This window comes from Mus musculus, chromosome 1, assembly GCF_000001635.26.
Source record: "Mus musculus strain C57BL/6J chromosome 1, GRCm38.p6 C57BL/6J".
NCBI lineage: Eukaryota > Metazoa > Chordata > Mammalia > Rodentia > Muridae > Mus > Mus musculus.
In genome coordinates this window covers 185,333,508-185,361,416 of record NC_000067.6, presented here as the reverse complement: position 1 = coordinate 185,361,416, position 27,909 = coordinate 185,333,508, and the positions used below count along the sequence as shown (strand labels likewise).

The following is a 27,909-nucleotide window of genomic DNA, read 5'->3' as shown; positions in this document are numbered from 1 at the left end:
CTATTTACAAAAAAAAAAAAAAAAAAAAAAAAAAAAAAAAAAAAAAAAAAAACCCAACCAACCAAAAAAACCAAACAAACAAACTGCAGAAAATGGGTTATGTCACAAAAATGAGGCGTTTCCCCAATCCTGTATCCGAAGCCCTGATGCATGCTGGGGAAATCACCACTGAGCTACTTTAAAATGTTTACTTAGGGGGTGGGGATAAGGAGTGTCTCAGCAGTTAAGAACAGTGGCTGCTCTCACAGAGGATTCTGGTTTAATTCCTGGAACCTACATGGTGGCTCACAAACATATATAACTCAGATTGCAGGGTGTCTTAGTTAGAAATTCTGTTGCTCTCATAAAACACTATGGCCAAAAGCAACTTGGGATGGGGGCAGGCTTATTTTATCTCACACTTCCAGATAACAGTCCATCACTGCAGCTGAGTAGGAGCAGGGATTCAAGCAGGAACCTGGAGGCAGGAACCTGATATAGAAGCCATGGAGGGGCGCTATTTACTGGGTTGCTCTTCAGGGCTGGCTCAGCCTGTTTTCTTATAGTACCCAGGACCACCATCTCAGGAATGTCACTGAATACAGAGCTGGGCCCTCCCACGTCAATCATCAGTCAAGAAAATGCACCACAGGCCAATCTGGTGGAAACATTCCTTTTCCAAAATGATTCTAGCTTCTGTTAAGTTGACATAAAACTAGGAAAGAATCCCATACCTTCTCTGGCCCCTGCAGGCATTAGATGCACATACATGTGCACAGATATACATGCACATACATGTGCACAGATATACATGCTGGCAAAATACCAACAAACATAAATAAAAAGAGCACTTGCTGTTACCAGGGTTACCACAGGCAGCTCACCACCATCTCTAACTCCAGCACCCTCTTCAGGCCTCCAGGGCATTGGCCTCACACATACAAACCACACATACATAATTTAAAATAAAAAAACAACTTTTAAATTTGTTTATTTTTCTGTGTGTAACCCTGGAGGTATATGAGGGCATCCAACCTCCTGGAGCTGGAGTTATAGGTGGATGTGAATCACCTGGTGTGTGCTGGGAAGTGAACTCGAGATCTCAGCAAACCAGGAAGTCTTCTTTATCACTGAGCCATCCCCACAGTGCCCCCCCCCCATTTCTAAAAACTCAGTTTATCTCACTGTTCATAGAACTGTATGCCAGCAAGAAAGAAAATAAATGAAAACAAAATAGAATGAAGCAGTGATGATCAGATGTGGTGGAGTTACAAAACATGTGGTTTTGTCAAATTAGAGTGGGAGCAAGACAGAAGGACTGTTTAGAAACAACGTGGGGGAGGGGAGACTATAAGACATCAAAGTAGGCCTTAAGAGTGGAGGTCTAGCTTGTCAGTTTTGTTGTATGTTTGAGGCAGGTTCTTACAACATAGCAAAAGTGGGCCTCAGTCTTAGAATCCTCCTGCTTCAGCCTCTGGTGTACCAAGATGGCAAATGTGTACCACCATACTAGGCTTAGAGTTTGAGCATTTTAATCCAAATACATATTGTGTGTTTATTGTTGTTAGTTTCAGGCAGGATGATATTGTTGCCAGAGTTGGTCTCACAGAATCTTCAGCACTCTAAGTCGAGCATAAGCTACTGAGAATTCGTTGAGCTCTACATTTGTACGTCTGGGCAAAGACCTTATGTGAAGTCGTTTATTTGGAGGTATCAGATAATCTACTGAGAAAGTGGAAAGCCAGGAGTACAACCTCAGCCAACAGTGACATCTGAGGGAAGGAAGACAAGGAGAGAGCAAAATGACTGAGGGCAAGCAGCTAGAAGGGAGAGAACGAAAATCAGGAGTTACGAGAGGGAGTGATCAAATCCTTCGAAGCCACAGATATGCCTTCCTGTTACTAGATCCTGACAGTCCTATAAAAAAGCCATGGATGTAATCCCAGTGAGCAATACAGTAATTATCCCAAGATCAGCATAAAATGTAATTACTTTTAATTTTTGTGTATGTATGCATGCCTGCATAAGTTATGTGTGACATGTGTGCAGGTGCCTTAAAGGGAGGGAGGGTGTCAAACCCTCTGGAACTGGAGTTGCAGGAGATAGTGAGCTGCCTCTTAATGTGTGCTGGGAACCAAATCCAGATCCTCTCTAGAGCAACAAGGACTCTTAACCCCTAACCTATCTGTCCAGCCCCACCCCCTTTTTTTAAAGAACAGTGTCTCCCTGTATTACTTAGACTTGAACTCTTCATCCTCCTGTATCCTTCCTAAGTTATTGCAATCACAGGCAAAGCCACATGCCCAATGTAGCCTTTTTTTTTGGTTTAAAGATTTATTTATTTTATGTATGTGAGTACAGTGTCATTTTCTTCAGACACAACAGAAGAGGGTACCAGATCTTGTTACAGATGGTTGTGAGCCACCATGTGGTTGTTGGGAATTGAACTCAGGACCTATGGAAGAGCAGTCAGTGCTCTTAAACCTCTGAACTATCTCTCCAGCCCCAAAAGCAGCTTTCTGAAAGCAAAATCAACCAATCAACCAATCAATCAATCAATCAATCAATCAGAATTAGTGCATTGAAAAAAATTTTTCAGGTGAATCTGTCATGCAGTTGTTTTGGAGACTGCTGCTCTAGTAATTAAACCCAGGGCCTTAAACATTCTGAGTGTGCATTCTACTTGCTTCATCCAAAAGAACAGACAGAGACCAAAACAGTAAAAAAAAAAAAAAAAGCCATGGGGGGAGGATATAGTTTAGTTGGTAGAACATTGGACTGGTATGTACAAAGCCCTGGATTCAATATCCACAACTGGAAAAAAAAAGTGAAAAAAAAAAAACATTAAAGTAGGAGAGTGTATTAGGGCTTCTGTTAAGGATTGGAACAGTCAGAGGTCAGGGAGAATCAGGGTCAAACATGACCGCTACACTCATGAGCTCACAGCAGCTGAGGTTGCCTAAGACCCCACCAAAACCAAGATCAAGCCTGTTAACATTCCAGCTTGGCAGGGGAGGGGCATCTACCACCATCTCACGGCATGCTGACATTGATAGCTTCTGTAGGAGTAAAAGCTAGCTTTCTTTAAGGGTGCAGCTTCTGGTAGGCCGACTACACTCAGTGGATGACCACTTACCAGAGAACATGGACAGCAGAAACTAGACTTGGTCGTTACTGTAAGAAAAGGAAAAGAGGCTGGGAAGTGGTAAGAGGTGGAGTGGGTCTGGGAGAGGTTACAGGCGTGTGAACGTGGTTGTGGGAAGGAATGGCAATTATGATCGGCACAGACCTTTGCCTGAATGAAATACCCAAAGATTTGTGAACATCACATTTAAAGAAGACTCTTGTGTTGCTGTGACAAGTGCCAGAGGGAAAGATTTCAAGAAGGTTAGGGGTGGGGCTGCCAGGAGGGATGGTGGACAAAGCAGCTCACCTTACGGCAACCAGACAGCAGAAACAGAACCCGTGGCACTTGGCTTTCTCTGTCCCCTTTCATTCCATCCAGGCTCCAGCATAGGCGATAGTGCCGCCTACATTTCCAGCTCAGCTCATCCTTCCTGGGAGCCCTGTTTCCTGATGTAGGTAGGGCTTCTCAGTCTACTGAAGGTGACAATCAAACTGATTGTACATTCTCTCAGGGGAAGGAATAAAGGCAATTACCCAGCTTTCCAATTATAGATTTTAATAACAAGAGAATAAATTAATCCTCACATTATTTATAATTTTCAAATACTTTTGAAAAAAATCTGATATATAATATGAAAAGATAGGACTATGTATTTTAGAGAAACTTTCCCCCATAAATCAACATAAATAATATCATTATATGCATTCTTATTTGGAATCAGAAATTTTAAAAATTACTGTGAAAAAACAAAACAACTGAAATTCTGGAGTAACTTAAGACTCTGTGCCCTGAAGAAATCTGGTTTATCAGCAGGAATGTTGACTGCACAAATGACTTGGACAGTCATTTGAAACTAACCCTTTTTCATTTCTTCACTTAGAAATAGTAACATTTGAGCCAGGTGTGGTGGGGCAAGCCCTTAATCCCTGCACTAAGGAGGCAGAGGCAGGGGAATCTCTGAGTGCAAGGCCAACTTTGTCTACAGAGTGAGTTCCAGGACAGCTGGGGCTGCACAGAGAAACCCTGTCTCAAAAAAACAAAAACAATGCCGGCCGGTGGTGGCACACGCCTTTAATCCCAGCACTCGGGAGGCAGAGGCAGGCGGATTTCTGAGTTCAAGGCCAGCCTGGTCTACAAAGTGAGTTCCAGGACAGCCAGGGCTACACAGAGAAACCCTGTCTTGAAAACAAAAACAAAAAACAAAAAAATAAACAAACAAAACAAAACCCACAAACAAGCAAACAAACAAAAAGCCCAAACAACAAGAGAAAGGAAAAAAAAAAAAACAAAAAAACAAAAAAAAACAACTGGTCCTGTTAGCTAATTAGTAAAATTAAATTCCTTTTTTGTTTTCCTTCTCTGTGTTTAGGCATATCTTGCTATGTAATGGAGGCTAGGCTCAAGCAATCCTCTGATTCAACCACTGGAGTAGCTATGACTATTGTAAGTGCCACCACACCTGGCTAATTTGTTTTTAGGCAGGAGAAATGACAATCGTATCATATACTTAAGTCTTAAGCGTATTAGATGATGTGAAGAAAATTCTTTAATTCCATCTTCTATCCCTAACTACTAATAAATCGCTGATCAATGATAAATGCAGGCAGAGCTCCAATTGTTCAATTAGTAATCAGTATTAAGATGTGTTCCTTTGAACCAAGGCCTCTGGGTAAGTGAGACCCCTTCATGGAATGAGCGCATTTTTGACCGACTCTGGAACATGGCTTGCATAGTACTCGTAGTTCCTCAGTGCAGCCAGGACACCGGCAGAGTTCATATGTTTCACCTCCTTGTTGTACTGCAGGGCATTCCCATGGATGTCTGTCAACTTCCCTGCAGAAGAACATCACAGTCAGTGGACAGCTGGATCAGGATGTTTCGAGGGTCATTCTTTGGGGGACAGGATGGAGAGAACTAAACCCCAGGGCTCACACTAAGCACAGGTTTTACTACTGAACTATGTCAGCCTTCTTCTTTTGTTTTTATTTCTGAGAAAAAGTCTAAGTTGTGCAGGCTTGACGTAAGATCTCACTGTACGCTCATTCTAACGCCCTGGCTGACTTGGAACTTACTAGGGAGGTTACTCCTGAACTTGCAGTGATCTTGCTTGTACCTCAGGAATTCTAGATCACAGGCCTATTCCACCTCAATATCCTCGTGATTTCCCCGGTCTCTGGAACTAGAGATTGAAGCCAGTGCCTGTGGTACACCAAATGTGAGCCCTACCACTGAGCCTGGTGCTCTCAAGTCTGTATGTCTTTCTTATTTTATTTTAAATTAATTTATTACTAGTGATGGTGGTACAGGCTTTTAACCCCAGCACATGGAAGGCAGAGGCAGGAGGAACTCTGAGTTTGAGGCCTGGCTGGTCTACAGAGTGAGTTCCAGGACAGCCAGGGCTACACAGAGAAATCCTGTCTTAAAAAAACAAAATAAGCCAACCAACCAACAAAACCCCCAAAACAAACAAACAAACAAAACAGATTTCTTTCTTAGAGTTAGAGTTAGGAAAAATTGAAGATTTATCTTATGTATTTAGGGTTTTCCCTGCACGTGTGTATTGTGGAACACATGAGTGCCGAGGGCCCTTAGAAGTCAGACGAGAGCACCAGATCCACTGGGACTGGGGTTACAGATGGCTGTGAGCCACTATGTGGATGCTAGGGTCTCAACCTGAGTCCTCTGTAAGAACAGTTACTCTCTTAACTACTGAGCCATCTCTCCAGCCACACAGTTAAATTTCTTGGTATCAGCTTCTCTTATTATAAAGAACGTTTTCTGTATATCTGTTGTCTGTCTGTCTGTCCTAGTCAGGGTTACTACTGTTTATGACAAAAAAAGAAAACCAAGTGCAAGTTGGGGAGGAAAGGGTTTGTTCGGCTTATTTATCCTCAGCCACAGTTCACTGACAAAAGACAAGGTGGGAATTCAAACAGAGCAGGAAGCTCTGGAGGCAGGAGCTGATGCAGAGGCAATGGAGGATGCTGCTTGTTAGCTTGCTCAGCCTACGTATAGAACCCAGGACCACCAGCAAGGGTGGAGCTACCCACCTTGGACTGGGCCCTCTCCCATCACTAAATAAGAAAATGCCCTACAGGCTTGCTTATAGCCCAACCTTATGGAGGCATGTTCTCCACGGAGATTCCCTTCTCTCAGATGACTCCAGCTTGTGTGAAGGTAACACAGACCTTGGGCCTCACACATGCTGGCCAGGAACTGACCTCTGAGCTGTAACCCTAGCCCATCATCTGTTTTCTAATTTTTAAAGTTGTCTTTTTTAAATCAATCTCTCTCTATATCTCTCTCTCCCTCCCTTTCTCCCCCCGCCTCCTTTGCATGTACACACATCTGTGCCAGCAAAAGTTAGACGAGGGCATCTCAAAGCTAGAGTTACAGGTTATTGTAAATCACTCGACAGGAGACAGCTGGGAACTGAATTCATGTTCTTTGGAAAGTGCTCTGAATTTCTGAGCCTGGATTTCACAATGAGCTCCAGGGTAGCCAGGGATAAAGTGAAATATTGTCTTAATAAAACAAACAGCAAAAACAACAAAATAAGAATTAAAATAACCGGGCTGGTGAGATGGCTCAGCGGTTAAGAGTACTGACTGCTAGCCGGGCTTGGTGGCGCACGCCTTTAATCCCAGCACTCGGGAGGCAGAGGCAGGCGGATTTCTGAGTTCGAGGCCAGCCTGGTCTACAAAGTGAGCTCCAGGACAGCCAGGGCTATACAGAGAAACCCTGTCTCGAAAAAACAAACAAACAAACAAACAAACAAAAACAAAAACAAAAAAAGAGTACTGACTGCTCTTCCAGAAGTCCTGAGTTCAAATCCCAGCAACCACATGGCTCATAACCACCCGTAATCAGATCTGAAGACAGCTACAGTGTACTTACATATAATAAACAAAATCTTTAAAAAAAAATTAAAATAACCGTGTGAATATGAAAATCCGCTCTTCCCAAACAATATAAAGTAAAGGAAATTATGTTAGTTGAAAATGACGCTCATGGGCTATTCTCTCAGAGCAAGTGGGCTTGATTCTCAATAACCACATGGGCTTACAACTGTTGGTGACTCAAGTTCTAGGTGATCTAACACCCTCTTCTAGCCAAGAGCACCAGGCAGGCATGTGGTACACATACATGCAGAGAAAACACCCATACACATAAAATGACAAAAACCAGTGCGGAAACAGTGCCTGAGTACAAACAAAAGCCACCTTCTCCTAGATCACACGGACTGACCTCCCACAGCATGCAAGATAACTTCCGGGGCACAAGTGTCCCACTTCTTACACCCAGGACTTGCAAACACATAAGCAGAAGCTTTGCCTTCGATCAGCTGGATAATCTGTAAGGTAAAAATATCAGTTACCCCACCATGTAACGGGTGAGTGGCCCGAAAGAAAAACTGCTCGTGCCTCTTAAAGACATTTCATCAATCCCTGTTAGACTTAGATCAAAGTCCTGAACAGGTTAAATGATACCAGTAATACAAAGAAATAAAACAGGTGCATAGTAGTACACGGTATCTACAGGGGAGGAAACACAATCAAATAAGCCACAATCCATAGCCCAAGGAAGATCAAGTTTTCTCACTCACGTGGGTTTTCTTAAGGACACAAATACTCGCTATTGGACAAGTACTTCTCTTAAATTTCTAAAAGCAACTGACCAATGCTTAGTAATAGAGAAACCTTCAACAGCGCCACAGTGGGCAAGTCCAACGCGCCCCTCCAGGGGCTTTGGACCCCGATCCACTGCTCTTCCCTCACTCACTTATGAGTCATTACTACTGACTGCTATTATTTGGTTTCTTTGAGACAGAGGCTCCTGTAGCCCATGCTGGGTCTCAAATGATTTCTAGCCAAGGATGACCTAGAGTTCCTGTTTCTCCTGTCCCCATCTCCCCAGCGTTAGGGCTGTAGGCACGCAGCACCACACTTGGCTGTTGTTTGCATCTAACTGCCTACTGGTATCTGTGAAGAGCTGGACCATTTTGGAGGAGGCTATACTAGTACTCTGGGATGATAAGTCTCAACTGTCCACTTAGGTAGGCAATAGGAGAGGTACCGGGCCAGGGTGGTGGGGTGTACAGAAGGAAGGGGACTCGGTATCTGGCCGGTACAATTATGGAAATGGAGGTGTCACTCAAGCAGCATGTGGGGTGCCAGTGGAAGAAGGGTGACAGCTCCATCTGGACGTGATGAGTTTGAAGGGCTGAGTGATGTCCCCAGGATGACATCATGACACCAGGGTACAATGAGAGAAGGAGATCAAGGGTGTAGTAGGTTGAACTGTGTTCCATTTCATGATACTCTGATCAGGCTGGAAGCCTGGCTGAAGAATGGGGGAGAAGCAGAAAAGGCAGAGGCAGGCCCATGCTCAGAGTCTATAGAAGGACGGTCTACAGAGAATCCAGGAGGGCTCTCGGGCACTCAGCTCCTTGGCAAGCAACGTGCTGTTCTCATCTGAACGAGACTGAGCCTTAAACTCTTTCTTTTTCTTTTTTATGTTGGGTTCCAACCCAGTGTCTTGTTCATGCTACATTCGTGTTGTACAACTGAGACATAACTTCAACCCTTTACCTTACATTTCTGTAATTTTGAATGAGATGCCAGTAGCAAACTCTGTAATATGTAGCCTCTTTCCCACTTTTACTTTACTTCCTCTGTGTGTGCTGGAGCTTAAACTCAGGGACTCAAACCTGCCACAAAGCTTTGTTCACAGCTCTTTTTGTAGCTCTTCTTTGAGACAGTGTCACTAAGTTGCCCAGGCAGGCTCGAACCTTTGGTCCTCCTGCTTTGGCTTTCTGAGGAGCTGCGGTGACAGGCCTGTGCCACCAGGCTCCGTGTACTTCAACTTTTTATAAGCTCAGCATTTCATTCAATGACAGCATACTTCAGAGCCAATGGCACTTCTCTGTACCTTGTTTCCTGCTCCTCCCACTCGCAGCACGGTGTCGGGGTTCATGGCGGAAATGCAGTCTGTGACCAGCTGGTTGCTATGGGATCTGGTGGTTGTGATAATGTGCTTCCCGGCAGGGGCTTCCTTCAGCTGAAACCCAAAAGCACCCAAACCCAGAACTCCCCAGATGGTCCTGCCCAGCGCCGCGTCGGGTCCTGCCTGTGTGAGATGACAACAAGGCTCAGTCACTGGGGAAAGACGTCAGCCACAAAGGAACAGTCAGCCAGCTAGACTTAGCTGAAGTTACCAAGTTTGAAATATAGGACTTATTTTTTTAGTTTCAATAGTTAAAAACACACAACTGTATAAAATATAAGGGCAATAGATAGACAAAGTAATTTGTCCTGGCAATACTCTGATTTTCCTCATTACTACTTTGGTCAACAGTTTTAAAGAACTCCTCAGGAAGTGACCTTCATAATTCGGTTGCTGTTTGTTTTGGAGTCACCCACTGATCTGTCTGTTGAACTGAACATGGCCATTTCTAAAAAATACCAAAGTTCCAGGAAATGGAACTATGTACTGGTCCCTACTTTCATTATTCAAGGAACACTAGGACCTGTGTTACCTAAGGAAGGCTGCACTTTGCTCAAGGCCTTGGACAGTGGTGACGGGGCTAAAGCTTTAATGATGACTGCTCTCATAGAACGACAGTGACAATACAATCTTAGAACCTGTGTTCTCCACTGTGCAGCTCAAAGACCTCTCAACCACACCGCTAAATAAATATTTCATTTAGAAAACATAGTCTACTGTTTTGTAAAATTGATGCTAACACAACAAACTCAACCCAGAATCATCTTAGCCTGGGTTTTGCACAGCGAGGACAGGCTTGGGGCTCACCTGACATGAATGTGTTAGAACCACACTAAGTTCTAAGCTCTTTATGCATACATTAGTTCATCTGATCCTCAAAGCAACCCCAGAAGTAGATGCCATTATCCCTAACAATGAGACTTAGAGTCAGTTAATAAACTGACTGAGGAGCCTAGGAAGCCCCTGTCAACATCCAGCTCATTTGTTCCATTTTATTTCTGGAGTCATGGTCTCACTATGCAGCCATGGCTGACCTGGAACCAGAGTCCAACACTCATACACATAAAGACAAGACTTATCTTTAATTTATGTGTATGAGTGTTGGACTACATGTACTTTTGTGCACCATATGTGCCTCGAACTCAAGTTCCAGATGGCTGTGAGCAGCCATGTGGGTGCTGGTAACTCAACCTGAGTCCTTTGCAAGAACAGCAAGTGCTCCCAACTGCTGAGCCATCTCTGCAGCTCTGTAAAGCTCTTCTGCTTTTGCCCTGCATTGTTTGCGAGATGAGGGTCTCACTACATTGCCCTGGATGGCCTTGAAATGATTCTCCTGCCTCCACCTCCCAAGTAGGTAGGACCACAGGTTAGTGCCACTGTGCTGATCAAAGCAGACACGGGGCACCCAGAGCCGACTTGTCCAAATGTTTTCAAAGTCATTGCTCCTTTGTCCTAGGGAAGTACACGGATGCTTGCAGGGTGAAGCAGGTTTATGCTACAGGCTGTGTGCCCTGGGAAACAGAGTCTGGGGCAGGAGGATGGCTGGCAAGGAATGCATGTGGGATCAGCACCTACAGAAGGCAACAGTGTGGGCAGAGGGGACATGGGCTGCAGTGAGCTAGGTGACAGCTCCTGCTGTGACCATGAGGACACGCCAGGCTTTTACACATCTGCACTTCTAGTTATGGGAAGCAGACTGGAATGGGAAGACTCCTCACGGGGAGGCAATCTCTGAGAAGGCTGACTACTGACTGTGCCTCCTGCATTGGGGCAACAGAGGAACCAAAACCAACGATTAGCTGCTCGGAATGTCAGTGTGCTTCCTCTCTTTCCTCCAGGAAACCTGGAGTCTGGAAAGTTCCCACAGGCTGCATGGTAGTTCTAGACACTCATGAGGCTTTAATCAACATGTAGGAGGTAGAAGCAGGAGAATTCTGAGATGAAGCCAGTCTGGGCAGGCAGCACTCGACTGTGCTGAGCCACACCCCCAGCCTTCTTTTACATTTACTTTGTGATGGTCTCACTTAGTTGATGGCTGGTCTTGAGCTCATTCTGTTGCCCAGGACTCCCCTGAACTTACAATGCTCTGGCCCCACTAGTATCCTTTTCTTTAATATGTACAGCTATGTAGTGAGTATTGCAGGAGCTGACACATGCCAATCACAGCGAGGGCCTGATAAACTACAGCTAAGCTGATGACTATGCATCACCAGCCTTAGAAACCAGCAGCAGCCAGCGTTCCCCTTCTACTTGTTGCAACACACGATAAGGCACACAGAGGGCAAAGAGGGTGAGCGAATACTGGAAGAAGGAAGAAGATGCCCAGAGCAGGAGGAAATGAGCTGGCTCCCAGGACAGCCCGGGTGCCGCAGCGCCTGCCTCTTCCTTCCCTGGACCTGGCGCCCGCGCTATCTGGGCCTCACCTGGGCTTCATTCCCGTGCTCTCTGAGCTTCTCCTTTTCATTGTTCTGTGGAAAACGAATACAGATTTTCTAGTCTCGGACATAAGGGATGAAAACATTAACAATTCCTAAGTACTTACGTCTCTAGTATAGATGGAAGGGACCATGCGTACCTTTCCCTATGAATTAAATACCCTTTATTTAAGGACTGTTAAAATTACAAACCTGCACCCAAGTGTACTATTGTGCAGACAGCAGAGAACACTATAAGGATTAACACCTGAGCACTTCAGTCTGACTCGCCTAACAATGCAAAACCACTCTGGGAAACCCCATGAAATAAATCAAATTCCTAGCCATATAAGCAGCAGGTAACTAAATAAAGTTAGTTACACCTAAATGACTATGAATCAGATATTCCCCACTCTGTTTAGTTTTCCAAAGTTCATCAACTTCCACACTAATATGAAAACTCTAAATATTTTATTCAATGATTTCTTTAGAATTCAATGATATATTCTTGCTCTGAAAGTTTACTCCTCTCTTGTTTCTAAAGGAGACAGTGTCTCTGAAGCACAGCAGAAAGTCAAAGCAGGCTGGAAGAAACAGGAAGAAGAAGAGGCAACAAGCACCGCTGGCTGGCTGACTGGACTGACGGCTTCAGGCACTGCATGCTCTTACTTGGGAGGCAACATGGCTAGCAGCTCCTCTTTGCTGATGTGGTTTGCTTCTTCAAATGTGCTTCAAGAACTACCTGTGACCCCGATGACCATGCTAATCAAGAACCAAATGGGTAATCTCAGAACTACTGCAACCGAATTATAAATATGTGACAGTTCAGTACACACAGTCTATTTACCCCATCTGTGTTCCTGGCCCCAAAACCTTCCGGAAGCTCTAGTTTATATAGGGGAACAGGAACAGCAGTCTGGGAATCTATACCCCAGGAAGCCTGTCCCCATGTGGCTGCTTGTGCAAATGGGCGAGATGGCAATTGGACTGGATGGCGATGGCCTCATTAGACCCTATAGTTATGTATCTAACACTCGTGTCGTTGGTAGCAGTACCTGGTAGTTGTAATACGGCTGGTTGATGATGCCTGCGATGGCCTTTCCTTCATAAGCAATCCCAATGAGAACTGTTACATTGTCAAGAAGACCTATGAAGGGCAGAAGTCAATCACTCTCCCAGGTTCTTGTTTACCACCAGAACATCAAACAACAGCTGGTAGTCTCCCTCCCCCTCCTCCTCCTCCATGTCATCATCATTATGATCACGATCGTTGCTTTTGGTTTTTCCAGGCAGTTTCCCTGTGTGGCCCTGGTTGTCCTGTAACTTGCTCTGTAAACCAGGCTGACCTCAAACTCAGAGATCCATCTGCCTCTGCCTCCCTAGTGTAGAGATGAAAGGTGTGTGCACCCCACCTCACTGCTAGTCATTTTTGCAGTCAGGGTAAGGGATTTGCAATGATTTACCCATGGGCAACTCTACTTGAGGCGAATGCACCAGCTCTAAGAAAACTGGACAGGGACAGAAGTGGGGATTATGGCCACTAAACTGAAGAGACAACCACGACCACACTCTCCTTAGTTTGCAGACCCATTAAAGCCACAGTGCCAAAGCCGTGACTAGACTCCTCTTGCTCCTTCTGTCCCATCCAGTGCGCTCTGACCTGCAGGACCAGGCTACTAACTACCTAGTTCTTCCCCACTTACTTTCCAGCCTTGGGACAAGAGATCAGCACATGGCACTGGATCACCCAGTAGTGATCTGTAGCGTGTGACAGTGGTGATCTGTAGCGTGTGACAGTGGTGATCTGTAGCGTGTGACAGTGGTGATCTGTAGCGTGTGACAGTGGTGATCTGTGACATGTGACACTAGTGATCTGTAACATGTAGGACTCCCCTTCCCCAAGCCAGGGGTTAATCAAAGCTCTAGGGTAGATTTCCTGCTTCCCAATGGGCTCAGAGATGTTTTCAGCACACACAGAGTACATGCACCTCTCTCTCTCTCTCTCTCTCTCTCTCTCATACGCACACACACACAGTATATATGTACACCCCCTAGATTACATACGCATGGGTTATACTCACAGACACACATGCGAACACAATGGCTCTCACACATCTTCACAGTACATATGCATGTTGCACACATGCACCCTCACAGTATATACAGTATATATTTACACACACACACACACACACACAGAGTCACTATCACTCTATCTCCTCCAGGGGCCAACAAAATTCTCTCTGGCAGCTGTGAGAAAGCCCCTCGAAGCTGGACCCGTTAGAAGCAGCGCTGTGGAGGTCTTTCTTTGTGGGGTCCTTCTGGCCTCACACTGCTCCTCTATCTCAGGCTGACCTGAAACTCACTGTGAAGGCCAGGCTGACCTCACAGTCTTCCTGCCTCAGCCTCACAAGTTCTCAATGCAGATCTTTATTTCAAAACTACAACTCTAGGCTTTTAAAACTTGAAGTCTAAGCCAGGCAGTGGTGGTGCACACCTTTAATCCCAGCACTCGGGAGACAGAGGCAGGCAGATTTCTGAGTTCGAGGCCAGTCTGGTCTACAAAGTGAGTTCCAGGACAACCAGGGCTACACAGAGAAACCCTGTCTCAAAAAATAAAAACAAACAAACAAACAAATAAAACCCGAAGTCCAGCTCTGAGACTGGGTTCTTCTGACTAATGTCTTGCTTTGCCTAGAAAAGGTCTTGCTCTAACCCAGGCTGACCCAGGACTTGGCATGTATAGCACTCAAGATGGCCTCAAACTCAAAGCAGTCCCTCTGCCCCAGTGTGCTGAGATTACAGGTGTGAGCTCTCACACAACTCCTCCTGACTTTTACACCTCTGGATTTAATTCGAGGCCTTCTGGTTTTCTTACCCGTGACAACCTCAGGTGAGGGGATGCTATGGGACCAGGGGTGGTGGAGCATTTCTCTAGCCCAGTCAGACATGTCAGCACAGTCCCTCAGGAAAGGAAGTGTACAACAGTGATTCCCCAGGAGGGGCCTCAGCTCTGGAGCTGGGAGAGTATGTGAGGTGCTACCTGGAGATGAGCTCTTCTAGTGTATGACAACAGACAGAACACAACAGCAACTATCATCTGACCCAGGAATGGCACCGTGTGTGTCACAGCCCGAGTGTAGGACGTGTGGAGGAGAGACACTTACCTTCAGTGTACTCCTTGGTGCCATCTAAGGGGTCAACCCAAACCACAAGCTGCAAAATAAAAATGGGGAAAAAAGAGGCAATGTCCATATTAAGTATGTAACATTCAGAGAATTAAATAGACTAAGACTACCCCTTTGAAGATGTTTGAACACATTATTATGGGTGGCTTAAGCCACCATCGTCAGCTCTGTCACAGTCATGGAGTGAGTCCTTTAAAGTAAACAAAGCCTGACTTAGGAGCCCTGGCGAGTTTACAGTTCTTAGCTGATAAATGTCCACTGTAAGCAGTACCTCGACCACTAAGCACAAAGTCATGCTCTAACTTCTCTCTAGATGGCGCTACAGGGAGACGTTCCCACAAGGCGCTGAGAACAGCGTGGACAGTGTAAAGTCGTTACTCATTTACATAGAAACATGTTCCTGCGGAGTTTTTTTTCTCTTTCTTTCTTTCTTTTTTTTTTTTTGGTGTTTTTAAGACAGGATCTCTCTACATAGCCCTGACTGTCCTGGAACTCACTACACAGACCACGCTGGCCTTAATAAACTCACAGACCCACCTGCCTCTGCCTCTCAAGTGCTAGGACTATAGGTACGTGCCACCATGCTTGGCCTGTACACACTAAGGACACAAATCACAGTAACATAGGAAAATGGAATGGCTTGTAAACTGGGTGCTAGACTAGAGAAATCCCTCTGGCTTAGGACTTAACATGAGCCAGAATTTCTTCCCATATACTCTCAGCACAGTGGGTGGCTTCTGATATCATGTCTTCTTATCCTTTTATCCTTCTTCCCACAGAACAGAATTTATCCCTCATAGTAATGTTTCTGTAAGTGCGATGTTGAGTGATTTAAAACCAGGATCCCTGGAGCTGGAGGAACAGGCAGTGTTAGCCACCCAGTGTGGTTGCTGAGAGTCGAACCTGGGTCCTCACCACCAGCTCTTAACTACCAACCCACCCCTTCAGCCCAACTGACAAGATGTCTATGGTTTTCAGAAATGACCAGTCCCACTGCCCACATAATGCTTTCTTACCAAATCTACCTAAGAGCGAAGACTCTCATGAAACCTACTTTTAATAATGGTTTCAGAAGACAGGAGATCTGCAGAGGGCAGAGAGCTGAGGGTTGGTCACACATCCATGTGTTCCCTGCTACTTCTGCTGGTTCTGGCAGACTCCATGACTGGCTGCTCCTATTTTGTCACCACAAACTTTCCATCTTATGGACAAACTGTTTTTGCTTCCCAGTGGCAGCAGCCCCGGACTAAGAGAGCACAAAGCACGCAGATGGACCTTACGTCTTCCTCCTTGATAGCACTGTACTGCGAGGGGCACGGCTGCTTCAGGATCTCCTCCCACTGCCCGTCTTCAATCAGCTCTTGATCCACTTCCCCAGGAGGCAGGTCCTAGAGCAAAGGCAAGGTGACACTCCTAAAGCTGTTGGTTCCCACAATGCATCGTGTGGCTGTCTAACAGGATACGCAGCAATGGGACGCCTAGCCACTTCTGTTTAATTTCTCTAATATTTAGAGCTTTTATAGCAAACCTAGCATAAGACTGGCAGGAGCCGAAAGAGAGGAAGTGAGCAGCTAGGATTGGCCCAGGAGCTTCCATCCTAGTTTGAAGTATGAGCACGAGGAACAGCATCCTCACAGAAAGCCTCACGGCTGGGTCCTAGCCACATGTAAACCCTGACTCAGGAACGTCTAGAAGGAACCCAAAACCTTTTCCTCATATCTGTTTACCTAAAATTGTAAATACATCCAGTTTCCTTTACATATTTCTGTTTCCCCAATTTCCTTTGGAATGCTGGGAGGCTGAGACAGTGGGAATGAACTTGGCATTGAGTTACACAAGGGACCTGGGATCCAGCTCAGTGGTCAGTAATTGCCCAGCACACACGAGACTCTGGCATGATCTCCAGCACCAGAGGGGCAATGTGAGTGCAGAGAAGAGAGAAATAAAAACAATAACAAAAACAAAAACCTTTTTATAGAGTCCTGTGTACTGGTAATCCCAGCACTGGGTTGGATGAAGCAGGAAGAATTCAAGGCCAGCCTGGGCTAAGTAACGAGACCCTGCCAAACAAACATCAACATTAAAACTAGAAGCGAGACAGGGCCATCGATTTGGTGTTTTAGTCTTAGCTAAAACAATAAAAACAAGATGGGAAAGGAATATAGGTAGGAAATAAAGAAGACAGCGTGTTCCTGTCTACAGAGAATATAATGCTGTACATGGGAGACCCTACAGTCTCCACCAGAAAGCTCCTAGAATTACTAACACTTCTGCAGTGTCAGGATACACACATGGCATGCTTTTTTATACCAATGGCAAACAAGGTGAAGAAGAAATCAGAAAAACAATCCCATTTATAGCAGCCTTAATAAACAAAGTACCTCAGAGGAAACCCAAGCAAAGAAGTGAAGAACCTCTACAATGAAAACTTTAAAATCAGAGAAAATCCCAGGCCCAGTGGCATAAGCCTTAAACCCCAGCACTCAGGGGGCAGAGGCAGGCAGAACTCTGTGAGTTTGAGGCCAGCCTGGTCTACACACTGAGTTCCTGGTCAGCCAAGATTATATGTGAGACCCTGTCTCAAAAAACTCTAAAGAAAGAAATCAAGGCAGAGACTAGTAGATGAAAGGTCTCCCTGCTCATGGATCGGTAGAATGAGTGATGCAAAACACAAAAGGCCCAGGCAGCCAAAAAAATTCTGAGCCAAAATAACACTACAGAATCAGGGTAACAAAGGGCACGGTGCTGGCACAAAAACCGATGTGTAGATCAGTGCAACAGAATGGAAACCCCGGACTAATGCCATACAATTACAGCCACCTGATTCTTGAAAAACACACCAAAAATACACGAAGGGAGAGGGAGCATCTCAAACTGGCGCTGGGAAGACTGGATGTCTACACGGAGAAGAGGGAAGCTCGAGCCTTCTCTGCTGTCTTGAACAAGAATCAACCCCCGGAGCTGGAGAGTGGGCTAGGAGGTAAGAACAACGCTGCTCTCCCGAGGACCCAGGCTTGTTCTCGAGCACCCACAGGCAGCTCACAACCATCCTAACTCCAGTTCCAGGGCATCCGATGCCCTCTTCTGGCCACCGCAGGTAACTGGCTCACATGTGGAGCAGAGCTATCCAGGCAAGCAAAACATCCATCCACATACACAGATCAGACACAGGTACACAAATAAATATTAATAACTTTAAAAATCTGCATGCCTCTAATCCCAGCACCTGGGAGGTAAAAGTAGATGGATCTCTGTCAGCTTTGAGGTAACTCTGTTCTACATAGCCAGGGATACATAGAGAAAGACCCTGTGTCAACAAACAACAGCAAAAATGGGCTATGGAACTGAACAGAGAATTCTCAAAAGTAATAGGATTGAAAAATAAACATTTTAAAAAGTATTTGACATCATTAGCACAAAAGGAAGTACAAATTAAAGCTGCTCTAAGATTTCATCTTGTCCTGTCAGAATGGCAATCCGTAAGAAACCTCAAGACAGGCAGTGCTGGTGAGGGTGGAAAAGAGGGACTCCTTCATTGCTGGTGGGAAACCAGTGCAGCCATATGGAAACTGGTGTGGCAATTCCTTACAACACTAAGAACAGCATCCGTAGCCCAGCTGTTCCGGCACATGGCCAGCTATCCCAGTACATGGAATACTGCTGTCTTCCACACGTCCAGAGGCCTGACATCGCACTGTTGGAAACTAACTTATCTGTTGATTTTCAATTTACTCACAATAACTAGGATGCATTTTTTTAAGTTGGAAGAGAGAGACCTAGAAACTGCTCCCCTGTGAAATTATCCTTCATTAAAACCCCACCTGCTGTGTGTGTGGTGCCTCCTGATAAGTTGGTCACGGAGGTCCCACTGCCCTAAGACAATATAGGCATTGTCATTTTTCTTGGTTGCCCACTAGCATTAGATGCTAAGACCTTACTGCTAATGACACCACACACTTTGGTTGCATGAGACAAAGAAGTCAGACCTGAACACATTTTCTCTGCAGGCTGCTGGGGAAGAAAGTATTGCCCATCTGTGCACCTGACAAACTACAGCACCATCTGTCAGGCAAGCTGTGCTCACTGGTACAACAACAGTGTCGGCACTGTTGGGGGGTAACTACCTGCTCTTGATCGAATGTGAGGGCTACTCCAGCATGGGAATCCACGCTTAGTACGTTAAACACACTCCATGTCTGGAGACCCACTCAGTGTATAAAAAGGGAGGCCATGAGTCCTCTTAGGGAGTTAAACTCTACAGCTTTACTAAAGTCACACAGTGTCAAACAGCTTCCTAAATATAGATGTTTATTCACATAGCGAATTACCACTCAGCCTTAGTCAGAGAAGATTCTCTTTCTAGAGGACTATAATGAAGGGAGAGATATATGAAGGCCTAATAAGACAAACTTACAGCTGATTGCTCAGCTCTGAATAAGATATTTAGACATTTATCCCCTCTAAGGTTTACCAGGCTTTGTAGGAGAGGGGCAGAAAGATGGTAAGAGCTGAAAAACGGGGAGAAGGGCTGCCAAACGTCATTACTGGGGTGCGAGCCAGTGCAAGCATGAACTCTCAACAACCAGATGACTGTGCTGGGTCTGAGAAAGAATGAGTCCCAACAGTTAAGCAGAGGTGGAGGAGAGATGCAGACCAGCACTCTCTCTCCTTCACTGCAGAACTATTTCCTACAGACTGATTCAGGGAAAGGGGAAGCCATTGCTTTCAGCTGTGCACCACTGATGACCAATGGATGGTCCCAATGAAATGGTCACATGGATGATCCTGAATAAACTAAGTGGGAAGAGGGGGCGGGCAAGGAAGAAGGGGAGGGGAGGAGAATCCGAAGTATGAGGGAAATCAGAATGTATTACATGTATGCACTAAATTGTCAACGAACTAACTTAATAAAAAACAAAACTAAAACATAGTCTATTGTTTCAGTTGTAAGTACACAAGTCCAATCTGAAATGACGGACAAGCAGACAAGCAAACCAAGCCCAGTCATCTCAGAGTTCCAGAACCTTGCCGACTCTTCACATATAACTGCTGATGCAGGGGCTCCAACCCAGGACCTCACATATGTGAGCCACATGGTCTTATGACTGAGATGTCTCCCACCTTAGAGCCTCACATACAGTAGGCGACTTTCTGCCACTGAGTCCATCGTATGGTATTACAATGGTGACCATAGCTCCCATCACTAGAAATGGAGACTTAGCCCATTAAGTGGACCAAAATATCATTAAGTCAGATTTTTCCCCTAAGGAAAACGATCGCTTTGTGTTGGAACGTTAGTGCCAACGCTAAGACTGACCATAACCTACGGCTCAATGGCAGGTAGGGTATGAATCCAAGTGGCGCGCGCCTCTCACCTCTTCCCCTATGATGGTCAGCTTCGGGAACTTCCGGGCCAGGGAAGAGCATATGCTCATCTGCACCAAGCGGTCGGCTTTGGTCTGCAGGTCGGTGGCCGAGGTCTGTAACCAAGAATGCAAATCTCCGTATCAGTACAAATCGGGGTAACCAGTCTTCCGACTCCCCAGTATAACGCAGACCCGAGCCCAGGGATCAACTAGTGAGGGCCCTCGCTGCTTCTCAGAGAAGTAACAGCAGCTAAGACTGAGAAGTGACGCCGGGCGTGGCGGCGCACGCCTTTAATCCCAGCACTCGGGAGGCAGAGGCAGGCGGATTTCTGAGTTCGAGGCCAGCCTGGTCTACAGAGTGAGTTCCAGGACAGCCAGGGCTTCACAGAGAAACCCTGTCTCAAAAAAATAAAACAAAACAAAACAAAACAAAACAAAAAACAAAAAAGACTGAGAAGTGAGGCTGGATAGCACTGCACGGCTCTAATATCAGGACATAGAAGGACAGCCATGAATCTGAGATCAGCTTGTACTACCGTGTGAAACTGTATACCAATAAACAATCATAGTTTAAAACAGCGTGTGTGTGTGTGTGTGTGTGTGTGTGTGTGTGCGCGCGTGTGTGCGTGCGTGTGTGCGTGTGTGTGTGCGTGCGTGTGTGTGTGCGTGCGTGCGTGCGTGTGTGTGTGTGTGTGTGTGCTGATAGAGATCACACACGCCCCTGACACACACCAAGCAGGCACTACCACTGAACTGCATTCCCAGCTCCACAACAGTTCAAGTTTGCAAAGGTGCTTTTAAATTATTTGGAATATTCTCTTCTCTAATTGAGAAACTCTTTCATAAGGTTCTAGATTCCAACCTGCTTTAAATGGGCTAAAAGTCGGGAAACCCCAGTGTGGTGCCACATGCTTTTTACAACCCCATACTCGGAAAGCAGAATAAGCAAGCTCGCCAGAAGTCCTAGGCCAGCCTGGTCTACAGTGAGTCCCAGGCCAGCCAATGCAGCACGACAAATCTCTGTCTCAAAGAAATAGATTTTATACTGTTTCAAAGTGAAGCTAAAACTCTATTATCAATGAGAATCCTCTAACTTCCTCTCAATCATCCTTGTATCTCAAGACATCCTGAAGATGATTCTCCAATGTATTAGAAAGAACCCCTGTTGCTGAGGGCCGTGCAAGAGGAGCAGCAAAGCAGCTTTAGAACTCGTGGGATTCTAACTTATGGAATTAGTCCAGCCGGGATGGGTGAGCCTTGGAGAGGTAGAGCCCCCAGAACAGAGCTGAGGACTTCACGTCCCGAGGACTTCATGCTGCCACGATCTCTCTGCTTGCTGCCTTTTCAGTCTTCATGTCCTTCCTAATCTACTGTTGTGTGAAGCTAAGGGGCCCCAAGCCCCTTACTGGGAAACATCATTGGCACTCACAACTAGAGTGCTTCATCGTTTTCAAGCATTGCTGCTGGAGCAGACAAATGCCTCGATCACCATCCTTGGAAAGAAGGTAGAGATGCAGACAGTAAGCAATGGCCACCACCCTCAGAAAGCACTTGGAGAAGTAGATTGTTAGTAGAGTGAGGTTAAGATGTTTTTGCCAGTGGCTCTGATTTAGAAAATCTTAGAAAACAATTTCAAGTTTAGAAAGGCGCACTCTTAATAGTTGAACGAGGCTTTTTTTGTTTGTTTGTTTGTTTGGTCAGAGAATAAGAACAATAGCGGCCTGACTGACGCTAACTGACATGACCCTCTTGCCAAACCTTATATCCATTTTTGCCCTCAGCTTCCTGATATAATTTAATAAAAAACTGATAATGAGTAGATATTAATGCAGCCTAAGGATTTAAAGTAGAAATGAGTGATTGTTTTTATATAAAAGTTTAGCTTTGTGATTCTTTTAAGATTTATGTAAGATTACTTTTTAAGATGAATAATAAAATAACTGATCCTTTCTTTGTAACTGCAAATTGCAGCCTGCCAATAAAAAGAAACTGGCTGAGAAAACTACCTTGCTTGCTTATACTTTGTTAATCTATAACAAGTTACTTAGTTACAAATGTATGCAGGTTCTTGGGAATAAATTGTTTTGTAAATCCATATTTCATAGAGCATTTGGTCAGGTGAGGGTGCAGGGGAACATGTTTTACTTATGCATTCCCACTGTAATCATTCACTAGAAAAAAAGACAGAATGTAAATCACATTGTAAATTTTATGCTGCTGGAGAGATTTTGCTGGGATATATAAGCTGTGGGAGAAAAAAAAAAGTTGTTAAGAGCTTCTCGCTGGAGCTTTGCTCCATCCACCAAACACATATATGCTTGCATGCATGTATGCATATATGTAAAATTGGTTAGAGCTTTGCTCTGTCAACCCAATGTGTGAACGTGTACGTATGTATGTGTGAAGTTGTTGGAGCTTGTCTTGCTTCATGTACCAAGTGTGTGTGTGTGTATGTGTGTGTGTGTGTAATTCTTTCCCGTCTTTTGCCTTTTTTCCTACTCCCCAGCCCCTTAAGAGTCAAAGAGTCTCTCACTGGTCCCAGGGCGTGACCGCCCCAGAAAATCAAGCTTTGCTCCCTGAGAGATAAGTCTGTTGAGTGATCAATGGCTGACTCTACGCCCCATTCAGTTTACCCTGGGTACTGAAGTCGATCTTTGACATCCTGATTTTGGGGGTGGGGGGAGTGAGAATGGAGGTGGGCTTGAAGCAGGGTGTCACATAGTTCAGGTTGGCCTTGAACTCGCTATATAGCCAAGGCTGGCCTTGAACTTATGAACCTCTTGCTTTCATCTCCCAAGTGCTGGGATGAAATAAGAAATACTTATCTAGGCATGGATTTTCACAGACATGTCATATGTTCTAAGGTTGCACGGTTTTGTATGAAATAGATTAGGGTTTGTTCTGGAGGTAAACTTCAGTCAAAAGATCCAGCCATATATACAAAGATCTTCGATAAAGTCTGGAGTTATTTTCAAAACAGACAGCCAAACTAAGATCTTGTGATCTCCATTACTCTAATTGTTAGTTGGTCTAGAATATGACAATCTTTACCTACTATGAAGAACAAACATTATGACTGCAGAAACAGACAGGATTTGTAGTACCTTCTGCACGATGCCCAGGTCTCCTTCAGCAATGACACACCTGACTATGGTTCCTGCCTTTTGAGCGATAGAATATGCTGAAGCTACCAGCCGCATCAACACGGTGTGGCTGGAAGCCATGATAAACCTTGAATGAAAAAAGGAAATGTTTTGTTACTTTAGAGACCAGCTACTAGTCCCATTAACTGAATTCAAGCTAACACGTACTAACTGAATGCTTAGGGCTGCCTCAATGAACTGCACGGGTTCTTTAATAAATACACACTAAAACGACTTGGGAAAGGCACAGTTTCAGAATTAATCCTTAAACCCTGTCACACTCTTTCATAGTCAACAAAGCCTTTCAAAGCCCAGAGAAATGAACTCAGCAGGTGAAAAAGTTTTAAGTGTGAGGCGTGTATCACGCAACGTGGAAGTCTTAGGAGCTAAACCTAAAATATATCTGGCCTTGCTGAGCTGCTATTTTGAACACTAGGGCTGATAAGTACACAAGAGGGGTGAGCCAGGGAATGGCCTCACTTTTGGTCCCGCATACTCAAGGTCCTGTGTGCAAACTGTTTAAAACAAACCAAACCAGCCAAGAAAAACCCCAACCGCATGTGATTGCCACTACGTAGCCCTGGCAGGCTGAGAGCTCCCTGTATAGACCAGGTGGCTTTGAATTCAGAGACCCAACTGCCTCTGCTTCCTGAGTGCTGGGCCTCTCCACTCTCTGGTTATGTGTCAGTCTCACTATTTAGCCCAGGCTGGCCTCCTGAGCACTGGTATGACAAGTATGTGTCACCAAGCCTGGCTTCAACAGAAAATGTAAAGGATGCTCTGAAGGGTCCAGTGGGGCTGGCTGAGGTCTTAGCCAGCATCTCTCCTCTCTCCTCTGTCCTCTGTCCTCGTCCTCCCTCCCCCTCCTCTCCTCTCCTCTCCTCTCCTCTCCTCTCCTCTCCTCTCCTCTCCTCTCCGAGTTTTCAAGACAGGGTTCCTCTGTGTAGCCCTGGGTGTCCTGGAACTCACTCTGTAGACCAAGCTGGCCTCAAACTCAGAGATTTGCCTGCTCCTGCCTCAAGAGTGCTGGGATTAAATTCATGTGCGACCACCTCCTGGCTCATAAATCTTTTTTAAAAAGGGAGAGAAACAATGTAACTGAAACTAATGTGTAGGACTGAAAACCATCTTGTGACCAACAGCTAGCTGTTCAGAATTAAGATGAAAATAAAATGGGTATCTAGGGTATTTTCTTATACTGTAATCAAGCTACACTGATTTTCTTTACATACTTGGTATTGCAGGTAGAATCAATTAAAAAAATATATATTTCATTGGCCTTACCCCAACTTTTCTATCTGTGAACAGCCATCTATCTAATGAACTTTGTACTGGTAAAGTTGTTCTGGGTTACTAACTCCACCCAGCACCTTTGGGGGGGGGGGGGCAGGAGGAATGCTGGGAAATCCCACCAGAGGCCTTCCCAATCAAGTTCTTTCTCACTAAGCTACATTCAGTGAATGCCTAACTGCTGAGAGTTTAACTTGTGGGAGTGGTGACAGAGGAGTAATTCTCTAGCTACAGCTTCCCATTCATATCATTCACCCTGGAGCCTATTCAGCAATCATCTGAGCCTTGTCGGGCGGGCGGGCTGCAGGCAGGATTAATTCACTTCCTCTAAGCTTGCCAGATATATGCAGTGCTTTCTTCTTCTAACAGAAAATTCCCAGGTTGCCTGCTCACTACTTTCCTTAATAAATGCACTCTGTTTATGAACTACAATTTAAACAGAACATCAGTTTGTAAGACATAAGAAGAAAAATATTACCACCCCCCACCCCCAGCTCTAATAGTTTTCTTACCATAGTTTTCAAAGAAATATATATATAAAATTTTGATTCTTGGTATAAAGAAAAAGAAAAAAATGACATAAAACATATAAAAGAGATTCTTACTAGCCTTTCTACTTCTATCCCAGTCTTCCCCAGGAACCCAAGTGGAAATTACCTTTTGATGTGACAAGTGGCTTAAGAACAAGGCACTAAGCCAGGCGACAGGTGGCTTAAGAACAAGAAACTAAGCCGGGCATGGTGTCACACTTTAATCCCGGCACTCAGGAGGAAGAGGCAGGTGGATTTCTGAGTGAGGCCAGCTTGGTCTACAAAGTGAGTTCTAGGACAGCCAGGGCTACACAGAGGAACCCTGTCTTGAAAAACAAAACAAAACAAAAAACAAAAGACCAAGGCACTGAGTTAACTCCCTTACAGCAGCTCACATAACACACGTCCTCCACCTGTCTGCCTTCCCTGTCTCTGTGAGTCTTACCTGAAGCACTCCTTCTTCATGACCTTTCAAAGCTTAGACATTAAAGACACAGACTCTGGAATCAACTCTCTATGTCCACACCCTGCCATACATTAGCTGTAGTCTTTTAGGAGAGCCACATCTTCAACTCCCATCCTTGAACTTATAAATTGGAAAAACCACGTATTTGTACAGGGTTGCTGCGACTACTAAGTAAGTACTGCACGGGAGTTACTGACTACAGATAAAAGCATCCAACAACACTGGCTAAGCAGATTTTAATGTTTCCTTTGTTCTGACTATTCAGTATGAATACACAGGAGTGTTAAAAACAAAAGGAGAGGGGCTGGAGAGACGGCTCAAGGGTTAAGATGTCCTTGCAGGAGACTAGAGGTCATATCCCAGAACCCACATGGGGCTGCTCACAAATACTCGAACCTCCAGCTCCAAGGGACCAGATGTCCTCTTCTGACCTCCATGGGCTACTGCACTCATGAGTACATATCTAAATACAGACACAGAGATTTGCCTGCTCCTGCCTCCAGGGTGCTGGGATTAAAGTCATGTGCCACCACTGCCTGGCTCATAAATCGTTTTAAAAGGAAGAGAAACAATTTAACTGAAACTAATGTGCAGTACTGAAAATCATCTTGTGACCAATAGCTAGCCGTCCAGAATTAAGACTCAGGCACATTGCCACATACAGACACACAGACACATACACAGAATCTAAAACATATAACTTAAAATAATTTTTTAAAAGGCTACTGTGTCGGGCAGTGGTGGCGCACGCCTTTAATCCCAGCACTGGGGAGGCAGAGGTAGGCAGATTTCTGTGTTCCAGGCCAGCCTCGTCTACAGAGTGAGTTCCAGGCCAGCCAGGGCTATACAGAGAAATCCTGTCTCAAAAAAAACAAACAAAAAAAAAGGCTTTGTATCTTTTAGAAGAGTATCATGGTTTGCATGTAACTATCTCCCACGGCCTCATGGGTCTGAATAAATACTTGCTCACCAAGTGCTGGTGCTGTTTTAGGACACTGGGGTAGAACCCTTAGGAGGGTGGGCCTAGTTAGAGGAAGTGGAGAGCTGGACAGTGGGCCTTAAGGTTTCTTTATGGTCCAGCACTGACACCTGCCCCATTTCTCTGCATTCTGTTCAGGCTTTCTGCTTCCAGATTCACCAAGGTGTAAAAAGTCACATGCAAGCTTCCACCACCAAGAATGGAGTCCCAGACACGGTGTCTTTCCCACCATGATGGCCTGTATGCCAGTAAACCATGAGCCAAAATAATAAACACCCGCACCCTGAGGATTTTTTACTCCTTGGTGAGGAAAGCAACTGACACAAAGGCTGTTCCCACCCTAGGAGGGACACAGTGACTGATGGGAAAGAGCATCTTCTGCATTGTATTCTAGGTTAGCACTGTAAGAGGAAATATGAAAAATACGAAATAAAAAGGCAATTAACTTAATTTACATGCTCCCGAGAAATCTTTATAATACCTGCCAACCACTCTCAAGGAGAGAAAATAGCACAAGTCTAAAATGGTGATGTGTGCCTGTAATCTGACCATACAGGAGGCTGCGGAGGACTGCAAAGGACTGAGAACAGCCTGGGCCAGAAGCCAAGAGCAGGCCAGCCAGGTGCACACAGTAAGACCCTGTGTCAAAATAAAAAATAAAAACAAGCAAGCAAACAAAAACAAAGAATAGCAGCAAAGCTCAAGTGACCAGAATTTCTCACAGTAGAAGGAGGAAGAGGAAGAAGAGGGGTGAGGAGAAGGAGGAGACCGCCACCAGCAGCAGCAGCACCACCACCACCACCTGTTTTTGTCCTTTATCTTTAATTCATATAAGGATGGTGAGCATGCAGATTAGGATTCAGACGTGTCCAACGTGTTCCCAGCAAAAGCATTAAAATAACTTATCTTTGGAACCTGGATCAGTAGTGCTGAAGTTCAAGGTATTAGGAAAGATAGAAATGAGCACGATGGTGCAAATTCTGAACAATTAATAGAGATCCCCTTATTACCAGCTATCAAACGCAATCATCAGCTAATCAGCTGGGCGTGGTGACCTTGCTTCTGGTCCCTGCACCTGGGTAGCTGAGTCAGGAGGATTGGGAATAACACATTAACTTTAGTTACACAGTAAATTCAGGCTAGCTTTGCTACCGAGTGTGGTACTTTCTCCAAACACTCATGCATGTACACATATATCCTCAATTCCAAAAACTCATATAAATATGCCGAATATATATATGTGTGTGTGTATATGTATATACATACATATATGGAGATAGAACAACCCTGGACCTCATGCATGCTAGGCAAACACTACCAACTTAACAATATCTCTCAGTAAAATTCCAGAAATGAATCCAAACATACTACTAAGGGTGGTATTTTAAATCCAAGAAAGAAGCAGATGAATGTATGACACT

General features: G+C 45.0%; 1 protein-coding gene across 6 annotated transcripts in view; it reads right to left on the bottom strand.

Moving 5' to 3' along the window:
* Positions 1 to 3,639: 3,639 nt before the first annotated feature.
* Bpnt1 (3'(2'), 5'-bisphosphate nucleotidase 1) overlaps positions 3,640 to 27,909 on the bottom strand; it is a 28,350-nt gene continuing 4,080 nt past the window's right edge. Inside the window, exons 2-10 of one of the 6 annotated variants that reach the window (NM_001347210.1) lie at positions 23,185 to 23,311; positions 20,090 to 20,194; positions 15,995 to 16,102; positions 14,694 to 14,742; positions 12,582 to 12,673; positions 11,536 to 11,580; positions 9,038 to 9,235; positions 7,355 to 7,460; positions 3,640 to 4,939 (exon numbers count right to left, since the gene is read on the bottom strand). In NM_001347210.1, coding sequence (NP_001334139.1) covers positions 4,791 to 4,939; positions 7,355 to 7,460; positions 9,038 to 9,235; positions 11,536 to 11,580; positions 12,582 to 12,673; positions 14,694 to 14,742; positions 15,995 to 16,102; positions 20,090 to 20,194; positions 23,185 to 23,304 — 972 coding nt within the window. In that variant the 5' untranslated portion in view covers positions 23,305 to 23,311 and the 3' untranslated portion in view covers positions 3,640 to 4,790. The remainder of the gene's footprint in view (positions 4,940 to 7,354; positions 7,461 to 9,037; positions 9,236 to 11,535; positions 11,581 to 12,581; positions 12,674 to 14,693; positions 14,743 to 15,994; positions 16,103 to 20,089; positions 20,195 to 23,184; positions 23,312 to 27,909) is intronic. The other 5 variants (XM_006497160.4, XM_030253921.1, XM_006497161.4 and 2 more) reach the window with 5 other exon arrangements.